Source organism: Euleptes europaea, chromosome 2, assembly GCF_029931775.1.
Source record: "Euleptes europaea isolate rEulEur1 chromosome 2, rEulEur1.hap1, whole genome shotgun sequence".
NCBI classification, from domain to species: domain Eukaryota; kingdom Metazoa; phylum Chordata; class Lepidosauria; order Squamata; family Sphaerodactylidae; genus Euleptes; species Euleptes europaea.
In genome coordinates this window covers 91,678,723-91,692,583 of record NC_079313.1, presented here as the reverse complement: position 1 = coordinate 91,692,583, position 13,861 = coordinate 91,678,723, and the positions used below count along the sequence as shown (strand labels likewise).

At 44.1% G+C, this 13,861-nt stretch overlaps 1 protein-coding gene across 4 annotated transcripts in view; it reads right to left on the bottom strand.

The window, feature by feature from the left end:
• The window catches only part of SRGAP2 (SLIT-ROBO Rho GTPase activating protein 2), a 218,188-nt gene that overhangs the window by 85,110 nt on the left and 119,217 nt on the right, over positions 1–13,861 (bottom strand). For all 4 annotated transcript variants that reach the window (XM_056844376.1, XM_056844377.1, XM_056844378.1 and 1 more), the window contains exon 4: positions 124–186. In XM_056844376.1, the coding sequence (XP_056700354.1) occupies positions 124–186 (63 nt within the window). The remainder of the gene's footprint in view (positions 1–123; positions 187–13,861) is intronic.

Below are 13,861 nucleotides of genomic sequence, written 5' to 3'. Positions count from 1 at the left end.
ACAAGACTGTATCCATTCATCACTTCCAGCCCAGGATTTCTGTTGCTGTTGCAACAGGCAAAGGAAAGTCAAACATTTCCTTTCTCCTTTCTGAAAAGGCGCCAAGAAGGCAACTTGATTTACCGTGTAGAGTTCATTCAGGACCTTCATCAAGTCTTCCTGGAGCTGCTGCCCAACTTCTTTGCTCTACAATACAAAAGAAACAAACCAACAAAAAAAGGTTAACTGGAAGAAATGGTAGGAAAGCAGTGGGTGGTGGGGATGCAGGCACGCTGCAAGGCTCACAAGTGATTTAAACACAATTGGCCACCATTATTCAAACTGGCAAATCCAATAAACACTCAGCTTAGCTCCAATTACACTCAAATTAAACAGATTTAATAAAACGAAATGGGCTCTGCACAAAGCCAGACAAACGTCGGCACTGCCTGGCTGAAGTCAGCATTACTCACATGAGGAAGAAGAAACTTTAGTCTCTGTCAGAGGCAGTTTATGGCTCTACTTGCTTCCACCAGTGCTTTTCATTAGCTGAGTCAAGGTAAGTGAACAAATTAAAACAAAGGAACTGGGGGGAACACTGCAGGTATTAACAGACAGGGCTGTTATCAATTAACAGATTTCAGACCTGTATCTCAAAAGAATCTCAAACCTCAAGTACCCCAGGGGACCTATCACTTTTGTCTCTGTGTGCAACACTAATTTGATATCTTAGCAAATGGTCACTTCCTGTGCTCTTAGATGAATGCTGCAGTGCACAAACAGAAAACAGTCGTGCAGCCCATGCTGATCCCATTCCCATCTGAATCCAGGTCAGCCGCACAGGCAAACAGAAGCAGATAACGTTGTTTAAATCCAGCCGATTTAAAGCATAAAAGGAGCAGGTGCACAAACTCTTCTTCAAAGAGCAGTATTAACTGTGATTCTAACATCATTTGTTCCTGCAAACATTCCTCACCTCAGGTCACCTCTGCTTGATAGTCTGGCTGCTTGTGCTGGAGGAAGCCGAGCAAAGAAGAGCTCTAGAATACCCCACACAACTTGGCTAAGCATGCTTTTCTACCAGGGAAGAAGCGTTATGTACCTGTGCTTCACTGTCTTCACACATATCCTCATCGCTTTGTGCTTGCAGCATCAAGTGATGACTTTGTGTGTGAACGTCACCAATATTATCCAACACTGTGGCCAGCATTTTCATATCACACATGAACACATGAAAGTCAGTATTGTCGACTCAGACCAGCAGCGGCTCTCCAGGGTCTCAGGTAGAGGTCTTTCAAATCACCTACTTGCCTAGTCCCTTTAACTGGAGATGGCGGGGACTGAACCTGGGACCTTCTGCATGCCATGCAGATGCTCTACAAACTGAGCCACAGCCCCTCCCCACCTCACCTCAAATGCAGTGCTTTTCAATGAAGTCAGTTTACACATTCAGCTGCCACCCATCTAGTGTACAGTAGTCAAGTGGTATTTACGTACATGTGAACCAGCCTCTCTGCTCCATTCTCCTCTTTCCCCCACCCCAGGCCTGCACACATATTATGCCAGAGAAATGTAACCCACCAAACAGAGTATCTGTGAACTAATTTTCATCTAGAGATTGCTGGCATTATTTTTTTCTATGCTTCTTGGGTAAAAATTATCACTTTGAAGAAAACCTATGGTAATGGCTTTCCTGCAGACCACAAGATATTAATGAAGAAGTGCTTATATCCAAGTTCTTCATCAAATGCCAGGAAGGAAGCTTTGTTCTCTTGCAACATATGCAGAGATTGCGTTTTGAGCCACTTACAAGTTCGGCTGCTTGCTCTTATTTTAGAATCCACTCTGGGTGCCAAGACAGAACACAAAAGAAGCCCCACCCAATGTACTTTATATCCATATACAGTCAAGCCTCAAGATTTCCCTCAATTGACAATATTGTCTTCTATTTTTAACAGCAATGGACACAATGCAAGTTAAGGCTGGACTCCAAGGTTAAGAAACACACGAGTTACTGAGCTGCACGCTCAAACCATCGACAACATGACTCATGAACGTGCTCGCTTCAGGATGAAGCATGAGTCGGAGAAGCAAATAAAAGCAGACTGCACACAAGTGTGAGGGACTCTCGGTAACTGGGCTGCAGTTGGTCCTACCAGCAGTTAAGTGTCTATTTAATTTCAACTTCCTGGCAGATGCCAAGGAGCTGTGTTTTTGGCTTAAGAAATAAGCTATCCACATTAAAATAAGTATGCCACCCTGGCTAATGGTTTACATTAGCTAACCAAAAGGCAACACTTCCACAAATGGTTCCAATAAGCATTTCGGTGAAAGCAGAATTAATGCAAATCCATGCCAAACAGATGAGCAAAACTTTTTCTTCATTCCTGTGTTTCTGGCAAAGACAGCAAACCATAGCCTCCAGCCTCTTGATCAATTCTTTTCCACCATGTTTCCCACTCTAGGGGACTAGCTGCACTCCCATAAGGTGGATACCCACATTGGTCCTAATCTTGTAAACAATACAACATATAACGGCCGGCCAATGTAACGTTAGCAAGTCTTAGGACATGTTGAATCATGAATAAGACTTGAACCTACGAAGACCTACATTAAAAAGCAAGCAAAAACATTCCTCTCATTGTGGAAAAAAACCTACAGCCATCTTGGGTGGGGTCACCTTCCAGATTCTCTTTTTCCAGCATGGCTGTGAACAATGCCTAACCAATGGGGAGCAGGGGGGGTATTCCTTCACCTTGGTTCTCTCTCCCCCGGCCTCTGCCTGATTTCTGACTTGCAGGACAAGACCTGGCCTCCTTCCTCCTAGGCTGTCTCCAGACTGGCCTAATGAGAGAAAACCTGGGGCAGGACTTCCCCCTGGCTCCCATCAATGCATCTATTCCCAATCACTGGGTGACTGGGTTCCTGGCCAATGGGCTCTCGTCCCTCCACCCTCCAAGTCTTTAAAAACCTCTCCTAACTCCTCCTCCTCAGGGCTAGGGCCCTTCCCATGTTTACCCAGTCTGTTTCTGCCCTGCTGGGCCTTCTTCCTGCTCTAGGGGTGTTGCTAGAGGTTACCTGTCCTTCCCTCGGTTTCCCATCACTGCCCAACTGCCCCCTGATGGCATCACTTTACTTTCCTCTCCCCTGCTCGTTCTTTGGCAGCCAAGGACGGCACGAGCCTCCTGCCACCCAGGTGGGGCCAGCCAGCAGCAGAGGCTTCAGGAGGCTGGCAGGTTCAAAAGGAGGTTAGTGCAGGGGCAGGAGGGACTCCATCCCTGGACAAAAGGGTGGGATAAAAAAGGACTAAATAAATAAATATTGGCATATATGCTCAATAACTCTATTGCTGGGCAACACATTGTCCTTTTTGCTTCCTTACACAGCTGTTTACTGTTCTGAAACACCGTTTTCCTTGTCTAAAAGCAGAAATTGTGTCAGGAACCAAAAGAAATCTCTTTACATTCATTGCACAACTGCCTGTAATATCGCACAATTATGCAACTTAGCGCGGCTCATTGCATGACACTTGGAAGAGAATGAATCCAATAAAACGACAATTAAGTCCAGGCAGATGTTTCCTTTCCTGCCAATGACAATCCTGAGAAGGGATCTCAAAAGAGTATCCCTGTTTATTTAAGCAGGCTGCTGAAAATTATTGTGACTTACTGCTTTAGCCCTTGGCTGTCTATGGAGACCAGTATTGTGCTTTATAAGCAACGTGAAACCCTATGCTGTTTAAAATGAAAGGGTCCTTTGGAAACCCAAAGCATTGCTGACACAGAGGCGCAGTTAACAATCACAGTCTTGTAACAGTTATCGAAGATTACTATACTGCATAAAAGGAGCGAGAACAGTGGCTCTGATCACACCCTTTAAAAAGGTAATTAGCCACCTTAAAGCATGACAGAGAAGGAAACCGGGCACTTCAGAGGAAATTCTCTGACTGAAAACCCTTACTGGAATACAAAGGGACAATTATTTATTACAATATGAAACCTGGTCTGTCTCTCACCCTTGTTCCCATTCCTTGGGTACAGACCTAGTTCTTTCCCTATAATACTATGAAGCAAAAGAACTCTGGCGCAGGGGAAAGGAAAATGAGAAAAGGTTTTTTTTAAAAAAAATCTGTCCTACTTCCCTGTGCTTTTCTGATTTCAAAAAACAGAGCATTTTTCTAATATTTAACTTTCTCAACAATTTGATCCTCTGAACAGGAAATGTATTACTATACTATTACATACACTCATAGAATCATAGAGTTGGAAGGGATCACCAGGATCATCTAGTCCAACCCCCTGCACAATGCAGGAAATTCACAACTACCCCCCCCCCCCCTAGACTAGAAGATGGCCAAGATGCGTTCCCGCTCATCATCTGCCTAAGGTCACAGAATCAGCATTGCTGATTGACTGTGCTATTACTATTCGCTTTGTACTTTAGAAGAGGCCAAGCTTCATAACTGAGTTTAAGGATGCAGTCAGACATCAAGATAAAACTGCAGTTTAAGCAGTGGTTTGTAGAATGAGCTCTGATTAATTTACTGGATTTACGTAACAAATCCTGGCTTATTTGTAAACTACAGTTTTGTCTGCAGTTTGTCGACTATGGTTTGACATCCCAGTCTGGGGATAAATGCTTTAGGAGAATAGAATCCCAAATTTTGACACACACAAACTTTCTTGCGATAGACTGAATGAAAACTTGCAGCAATAAAACAATACCACTTGTATCAAATATTCAAATCAAAGGCTCAGTTACTAACAAACAAAACTTTCCTATAAATCCAGAGAAAATTAAGTACCCCACCCCAAATTCAGCCAGTCAGAATTAACATTTTCATGATTGTTTTAAGTAGAAATTCCAAGTGTAGATTTACTCCCACGTAGAGATAGAATATACTGAACAGCTGTGATTGACTAATGTATATAAACAAGACCATGCCAACAGATACCAATATCAAGCAACAGAAAATCTCTCAGATTTAGAACTTGATTAATTCTTAACATTTTAACTCCCTCACCTGTAATTTCATAGATGTGTTTATTCATAAGAGTAAAGCCAAATTTAATTCTGTCACTTTCATGAGGATGAGAATAAAGATTATATGAATTAATGGTTAGGATTGTAAAACATGTGGGAGGGTGGAAAAGAGGGTAGCTATACTCCTTCCTACTTACTTAACATACACAATTATTATTAAGCATGGAAGTAATAATTCCACTTTTCCAAACTAAGAAATGTGAATCTATTACTTCAACATGAGGCAAGAGGGATTTCAGCCAGTTTAAAGGTTTAATTCATTCACAGGGTATTGAATCAGAACTATTCATGCTTCTGTAGATAAGGCTGTAATCATGATTTTAATAGGGAATCCAATTTTCTAGGACTTTCTATTTCAGCTACAGTATCAGCGATGGAAGCCCAGAAGCACTGTCTTTTTTCCCCTTGAAAGCATCATTTATTCCACCAAATTGGAAAGGAAATCCATTTGTCTACCCAGCTTGCCCCAAGGAGCATAAAATATATCTGCAAAAAGAGGATTCCAGAACAAAGTACAAACAAGTATGACAACTTATGGCCAGGACAGATCTTCTCTGCATCCTCCCTAAAAGCAGACACTGACCACAGTTAGCACAGGCCTATATAGCACTAGGCTTACACCGTACATGGCAAATGCTAGTAGGTAGCGCCGTTTCAGAGTTGCTTTGATGTCCCTCACAAAAAGAACACTCAAAAACAGAGCTGAATCTGATTTGAAGAGGTCTGGAAAAATGGTTTCCAGAGGAGGTAACCACGTTAGTTTTTAAGGTGCTGTTAGGCTCCTGTTTAAATTTTCTGCAGCTTACTACCAAAATTTATTCCAGCATAACCTTTGGTAGTCTAGAGGCCATGTCGGCCAGACACAATGTAATACAATTCCATCCTGTATTTCTTACATTTCATGGCCTCTTGACCCTGCTGTTTATTTTGTCATACCTCCTACATAAAAGGTCTGGGTAGTGAGGAGTGACCGCATTGCATCTGAAGAAGTAAACTCTAGTCCACAAAAGTGTATGGCAAAATGAAATTCTGTTAGTCTTTAAAATGCCAATAGGCTCATTTTTGTTTTTAGAAAAATTAAATTGTATTACAATTTATTACAAAATGTATACATTGTATTACAATGTATTACAAAACATGGGAAGAAAATGCTTTGGAGTATTTTTAAAGAGGGAAATTAGTAAAGATGGTCATATTTGAATTCTAGAGAGTTAAAAGTCCCATTTGGTCAAAATTGAAAGAGAAGACTGTGATACACGTTGCCAAGCATCATAATTGTCTTCAGTTCAGCTTCTGCTCCTTGAATTATGTATCCAGTGTGAAGAAACAATGGATTTGTGAAAGTGCAGACACAGCTTTTCCTACACTATAACAAGGCTGGTCACTCTGTCCAACATCACATTAAATAAATCCAAATCACTTCCAGAAGAATGCTTCTCCTATTTTGCATGTATGTTATCTAGAGCTGTCTTCCAACCTTGAGTATGTTAAGCAAAGCAGAAAGGTACATTGTTTACTCACCGAGAAGGTCCTTTCCGCTCTGAAGTAGAAGGGCATCTTGATCTTTGGGTGTTTCTCGCCCATTGCTATGGGTAGGCAGGACTAAACTAACAACTTCCTATCTCCTGGCGAGGAACACCTCCCCTTCCAGTTATTCTACAGCAAGCTCAAGAGACTGGGAAAGGCACTCACAAACAAGGAGTACAAACAACAATAAACTGAACAATAAACTTAGAACCATTCTATATGTATTGCTACAATATTATTAGGCCGATCGAATCCGTAGGCCAGTTTGGTGTGCTTCAGTCCACCCTTGTAAGATGATGTTGGCATCTCTGGGTGGGCAAGATGCCCTTCTACTTCAGAGCGGAAAGGACCTTCTTGGTGAGTAAACAATGTACCTTTCCCGCTCTGAAGGAAGGGCATCTTGATCTTTGGGATCTCCAAGAGCAATGAAATAACTGGTGGGAACTCAGTCCTCATCATCTTCCACCACGGGCTGTAAAATATGTCTGCCGAATGCCGCTTCGGCGGATGCCATAGTATTGATTCGATAATGTCTAATGAAGGTAGTCACGTTGGACCAAGTATCCGCTTTACAGATCTCTTCAGTCTAGGCTTGTTTGAAAAATGCGGCCGACGTGGCTGCGCTTTGCAGTGAATGGGCTGTGATCCCATTCGGAACTTGGAGACCACTGGCTAGGTAGGCTTCTCTAATGCATTGTCTAATGGATGTGCTGATAGACTGTCGGGACATGCGAAGTCCCTTGTTGGGTGCAGAAATGGAGATAAACATAAATTCCATTCTCCTAATGGATTCAGTTCTAGATATACAAATATGAATAGCTCTACGCAGGTCCAAGGTGTGCCAACTCCGCTCTCTGGGAGTAGAAGGATTGGGAAAAAAGGAAGGGAGGTGAATCTCCTGAGACTGATGAAACCGGGAACCCACTTTGGGGGTGAACGAGGGATCAGTACGTAGCATGACTTTATCTTGTGAAAGATACATAAGTCTTTGCGAATACAGAGGGCACCCAATTCTGAAACCCTCCTGGCAGAGGTTATGGCAACTAAAAATAAGGTCTTCATCCTTACTAATCGTAAGGGAACTTCTCTCATAGGTTTGAATGGACTTTTGGTTAGAGAAGAAAGTACAATGTTCAGTCTCCAGGTAGGGAAGCGGTGAGTCACCGGAGGGGTAGATTGAGCTACTCCTTTAGTAAAAGCCTTAACCTGAGGGTGCGATGACAGAGGAATCCCATCAATATCCGGACAGACTGAGGCAATAGCAGACACTTGCTTTCGTAAAGTTGCTGCTCTAAGGCCCTGCTGCGCACCGTTCAGTAAAAAGTCCAGTAACTGAGGTAGCTTAGGAGAGATAGGGTTAATCGTCTTCCAGTGACACCACCTGGAGAAGGCTTTCCAGGTGTATTGATATATCCTTGAAGTAGAAGGACGTCTGGCTTTAAGGATGGTCCCCACCACCTCCACGGAAAGCCCAAGGGCTAAGAGCCTTGCCCTTTCAACCTCCAAGCGGTCAATTGAAACCAACCAGGATCTGGATGAATCATTGGTCCCTGTTGAAGGAGAGCCGAGGATGTCAGAATCTGCCAAGGTGCCCTGGTGGAGAGCTCCATGAGTGCCGGCGTGGCCAATTGGGAGCAATCAGGATGACTTCCGCTCTCTCCGCCCTTATCTTCCTGATGACTTTCGGAAAGATAGGCAGTGGTGGAAAGGCGTATAGGAGACCCGGAGGCCACTGAGTCAGAAGAGCGTCCACTTGCTCTGCTTCCGAATGGTAGAACCGGGAGAAGAACCTTTCCACCTGACAATTCTGGACTGAGGAGAACAGATCCACCGTGGGCGTTCCAAACCAGCTGGTGATGGCTTGAAAGACTTGAGTATTCAGCATCCATTCCTTTTCCTGGAGGGTCTGACGGCTTAACCAATCTGCCTGAGTGTTGTGGATGCCCTGTACATGTTCTGTCCTCAGAGACAAAAGGTGTTTTTCTGCCCAGATTATGTTGGCTGATGACTCCTGGTGCAGGCGAGAGGAGAGAGACCCACCCTGCTTGTTGATGTGGGCCTTGGTCGCCACATTTTCTGTCCTGATTAGCATATATTTGTTTCTGACAAGGTCGTGGAATTTGATGAGGGCTAGGCGTACTGTCCTGAGTTGGAGGAGATTGATGTGGAGAGATGTTTCTGACTGGCTCCATACGCCTTGAGCAAAGGAGTCTGCCACCGTGGCTCCCCATCCCTCGAGGCTGGCGTCTGTAAACACCTGGACTGGCTGTTCATGTAGATACGGTTGTCCGACTGTTAGATTGTCGACTTTGGTCTACCATAAGAGGCTCGTCCTGGCCACCGGACTGAGGGAGAGGGTCTTGTCTACCTTGTGTGTGATGAACAGCTGGAATGGACGCAGTGCTGCTTGAAGTGGTCGGGAGTGGAAGCGAGCCCAAGGAATCAGGCCTAGACAGGATACCATGAGGCCTAGGAGCCTTGTCAGAGCCATCAGTCGATGTCGTGACGACTTTACCATGGACTTGGCCACCGCCGCAATTTTGCGGGCCTTGTCTATTGGGAGGAATACTGAATTGGTGGTGGAATCTATGACCACTCCCAGATGTAGGATCCTCTGCAACGGGCTTAGCAAGCTTTTGGCTTTGTTTATAAGAAAGCCGTGCGTTTCGAGTACCGTGATGACTCGAGTGGTGTGCTGAAGTGCCAGATTGTATGAGGATATGCAAAAATAATCAACACTAGGCTCAGTTCTACACATATATTCAAAAGGAGACAGTCAATACAAAAAGTAGTGCAAGAAATATCTACAAGTGAGCGATCGTCAAACAAGAGAACATAGTACAACAAGTGTCAAAGAACATTATATACAAACAAATCTATGTCTAATGTTTCCCTCTGGGTCTTTAAGACTTTCCTGTTATGATATCAGTCTTTGTAAGAGCTGGTCCAGAAAGTGGAAAATATTCCTGTAGATTTTTTATAGGGTCCGTGTCAGGAATCAGACTCTTTAATCCGCTGGCCGTGTGCTGCGGGAGAGTCAAACGAGGACCAAGCTGGCACTTAATGTCAAATGGAAACGTCTTCCAGGTAACAGACGTTGTCACCAATAATGGCTTCTTCAGCCTTGATACCTTCTTAATGCTACATAGTAGTCTGCGAGTTGATTCTTGCAAAAAGTGCCTTGGCCAAAAGAGGCTGGAAATCATCAGAACGGAACAGCTGAGGCTGCTGTTCTTGAACAATGGGGAGTTCTTCATCTGAAATGAACTCTCCTTCCTCCTTATCATCAGCCCCAGAATCCCTATCCACAGGGTAGGTTTCATTTCTCTGCTCTTGGTAGGTTTCATTTCTCTGCTCTTGGATAATTGGCACTGCTTTCATAGCTGCCTATGAAAAGCCAAAGCGCCCCTAGAGGGGGCACTTTGGCTGTAGCCAGGCTCCTCCTGCATGGGTTCAGATATGACTGAGGACCCAGGGGAAGATGTCCAACTATATGAAAACCCTTGAGGAAGTGGCTGAGGGAGTCTTTGAGGAAGGTAACCCTGCTGGAAGGGTAGGATAAGAGATTGGAGCCTCTGAAAATGTCTTTCCATAGAGCCCTCTATCATATTATGTACCTGTTCAAACGTGGGGTTCTTGGGGGATCCCCCTTCCTCAGAAGGGTGGGTTACTTTACCCTCTGTAGGTATACTGGGCTCCACATCCAAAGGCGCAGCAGAGGATCCGGCGGGGACCTTAGAGGTCGAAGCGGAACTCTGCTTAAGCTGCTGCTTGCAGCTGCCGCCTTTTCCCCCACCATTAGACTTGTTTTTCTTCAGCGATTTTCCAGCCGAAGTAGATGGCAGCAGCGACTTTCCGGTCTCCCTCTCCGATAGTCCGCCAGGGTGGCTAACGGCGGGAGCCGATTTTAAGGCCAATTCTTGATCTGCATCAGAAAGGAGCTCGATGTCCTCCGATGCAGCTTCTCTGGCAGCCATTTTGTTTGCCGCAGCTTAGCTGTTTCTCCCGCGGCTCAGCTGATGGTCGGCAGAGCCAGGAGCTTAACTTTAAAAAACAAACGTACCCAAACGAGAGGGAGGGTAGGGAGGGAAAACAATTGGATACGGCAAGGTAAGGAAAAGAATCTATTCTAACCTAATTTCACTAGACCTAGGCAGCAGCTATGGCTGCAACGCTCTCACCCCAGTGAAGGCAGGAGAAGAACTGGAAGGGGAGGTGTTCCTCGCCAGGAGACAGGAAGTTGTTAGTTTAGTCCTGCCTACCCCTAGCAATGGGCGAGAAACACCCAAAGATCAAGATGCCCTTCCTTCAGAGCAGGAAGAGGAAACACTATCCCCCAAGAGGCCACGACAGCACACTCCGGTCTGCATTCGAAGTAATTTATTCTGCCTCTTCGGAGGGCAGCATGTAAAAGGGCTGAGAATGGCAAGCTGCTCCAGCCTGCTGCAACATGCTCATTGGTATCATTTTTGTAATTTATTTTTTGGGCAGGGACCTCACCTGGAACTGCCAAACGCAGTAGAATGAGTGGTCTATGCAAAGCAAGTCTTTACTAAGGCATACACTGACATTGACAGATGTGTAAAAAAACAAACAATTTCTGTGTGGACATTGTGTTTGCCTTCCTCCTTTAAGTGGCAAATGAGCACAGAATGCAGTTCATGAAAGATTATACAGCATAAAAATTCGAGTTAAGATGCCTCATAATCTGTTATTTTAAAAACACTCCTATTTCATTCTGAACATGGCTCCAGATAATGTAATGCAGTGAAATTTCTACAAAACTGGGCAGCCCCCAGATATGTAGAAAAATCTGAAAGTAAAAAATGGAGGTGTCTTTTAAAAGCCCCCCAAATGCAGAATTTAGCAGTGAGCAGGATGAGATCTCGTGGTGCTATCTTGAGAAATCTCAGTGCGGGGGAGATGGCAGGGTTAGGGGAGAGAGGCAAGGAGGTGAAGAGCAGCCTGCTGAAAAGTGGCACGGAGGTAATAGCAGCAGAGGAAGAATGAGAGGAGAAAGGAGATGAGGAAGAGGAGGCAACTGGAGGGTGAAGGGGGAAATCAGTGGTGGGAAAGAGGAAGCAGGGACCAGCAGGAGGATGATATTGCCCTTCCCTTGAGAGTTCCTCTGCCACTGCTGCTGCTGCTACTACTACTACTACTACTACTACTACTAATAATAATAATAATAATAATGCAGTCCTAAAACTGCAGAGGCAAGTTGGAAACACATTTGAAAAGGCCAGAATGCATAGGAAAATACATGCAGGGAAAATACATAGGAAATCAGTTAGTATGTTTTCAAAAATTATGTTAATGAGTGTCACAGTTTCTGCTCCATACAAAACATAGTTCCTTGAAATACCCTGCCTCAAATCCAACAACGGTTTCCCATCTCCTTCTGCATCTGGCACAAACTCCTTTAAAGGACAGGTGCCATTTCTTCAGTCCTTATACATACCTATGCCATTTGCTCCTTCAACCACCTGAGAGTTTCCTGATACCTTATGCAGATCTAATCATTCTTCCCTGCTGACACTTATGCCTTGAAAATCCTCCAAGAACCTTTGTGGGGTTCCGTCATGACTTTAACCTCTGGTTTGCTGTTAACTTCGGTTAGTGAAAATGCAGAAATAAATCTAACATTAATCATCATTCTAAAACTGAAAAGGACGGGTGGAATGCCCACACAAGTGGGGGAAGTGGGAGACGAGTGCGTGAGCTCATGTGTCTTTCCATTTGCCAACAACGGTAAAGAGATGAAGCAGCCTTACATTTACAGTGTAACAATGACAAGGATTATGGAACCAAAGTCACTGCTTGGCATCAAAGCCCTGAAGTATGAAACCAATAGCCAGTTGGTTCTGGAATGCTTTATAACACATTTTAGATCAGATTACCAAAGGCATGAACATTAATTAACAAGGAATAAAGGGAGGAAAACAAGACTGTAATCTAATAGTAAATGATTTTTCTGATTGATCACTTCCCTACAGTAAAAGCATGAGAGTTTTTTTTCAAATTGGCAACAGTGTATCAGAAGAATTCCCACTACAGAGGAAAGCAGTAATCTATACTGCTTTTTAATCTGCAATTTACAGAAGCCAGTACTAGACAGACACCGAAACAAGAAACCTAGCATTGGTCTGCACTTTACAACCAAGGGTATTTTGCTTTGCTTGCATATATTTGTTAGAAAATGCATAGACTAGCTCTTCAAAGATCTGCTCAGGGGGGCTCACTAAATTCCACAATAAAGGCTCACAATTCCACAATAAAATTATAAAAATGCAAAACAAAGTTTCCTCAATTATAAAACCAGCATTAAAACCAGAAACATGACATAAAGCAGAAAGTAAGAACAGAAGTAAAACAATCTCAGCATGAAACTACTCTGGCCATAAAACTACTACTAAAAGGATGGGGCAAAACCTTCAATTAAAATCCTGGGTAACCAGAAATGTTTTGACCAGGCCCCTAAATGGATGGGGAAGGAACAGGTCCATAGTCTGGGGGTGCTCTTGGCCCAGGCCTACTGGTGGATACACAGGTGGATACTACTGGTGGATACTACTGGTGGATACTCCTTGGCCAGGAGTGCCTTTTACCATCTTCAGCTAGTAAGCCAGCTGCAGCATTTCCTGAGCATGAAAGATCTGGCCATGGTTACATCTAGATTAGATTGCTGCAACGCACTGTACGTGGGGCTGCCTTTGAAAAGTGTTGAGAAGCTTCAATGGGTACAGAAGACTGTAGCCAGAACGCTGACTGGCATTAGGGTTGCCAACCTCCTGGTGGTGGCTGGAGATCTCCCACTATTTTGATCTCCAGCCAATAGAGATCAGTTCACCTGGAGAAAATGGCTGCTTTGGCAATTGGACTCTATGGCATTGAAGTCCCTCCCCCTCCAAGCCCCACCCTCCTCAAGCTCCACCCCCAAAATCTCCAGGTATTTCCCAACCTGGACCTGGCAACCCTAACTGGTGTGGGTCATACAGATGATATCACTCCCATCGTGGCCCATCTAGACTGGCCCCCAATTTGTTTCCAGGTGCAATTCAAGATGCTGGTGCTGACCTTTAAATTCCTATATAGTTTAGGATCAACATATCTGAAGCACTGCCAACTCCCTTATGAACCTATCTGACCACTGCCATAATCTTCAGAGGCTTTGGGTGCCCCCGCCTTCTGAGATTTGGTGGATGGGAAAACGGGTTATCTTCTACTAAATAAGCCTGGCTTTGGCTGGGGAGGGCAGGCTAAAATATAATAAAATAAATAAATAAATAAATTATGTATTTGGAATGAAACT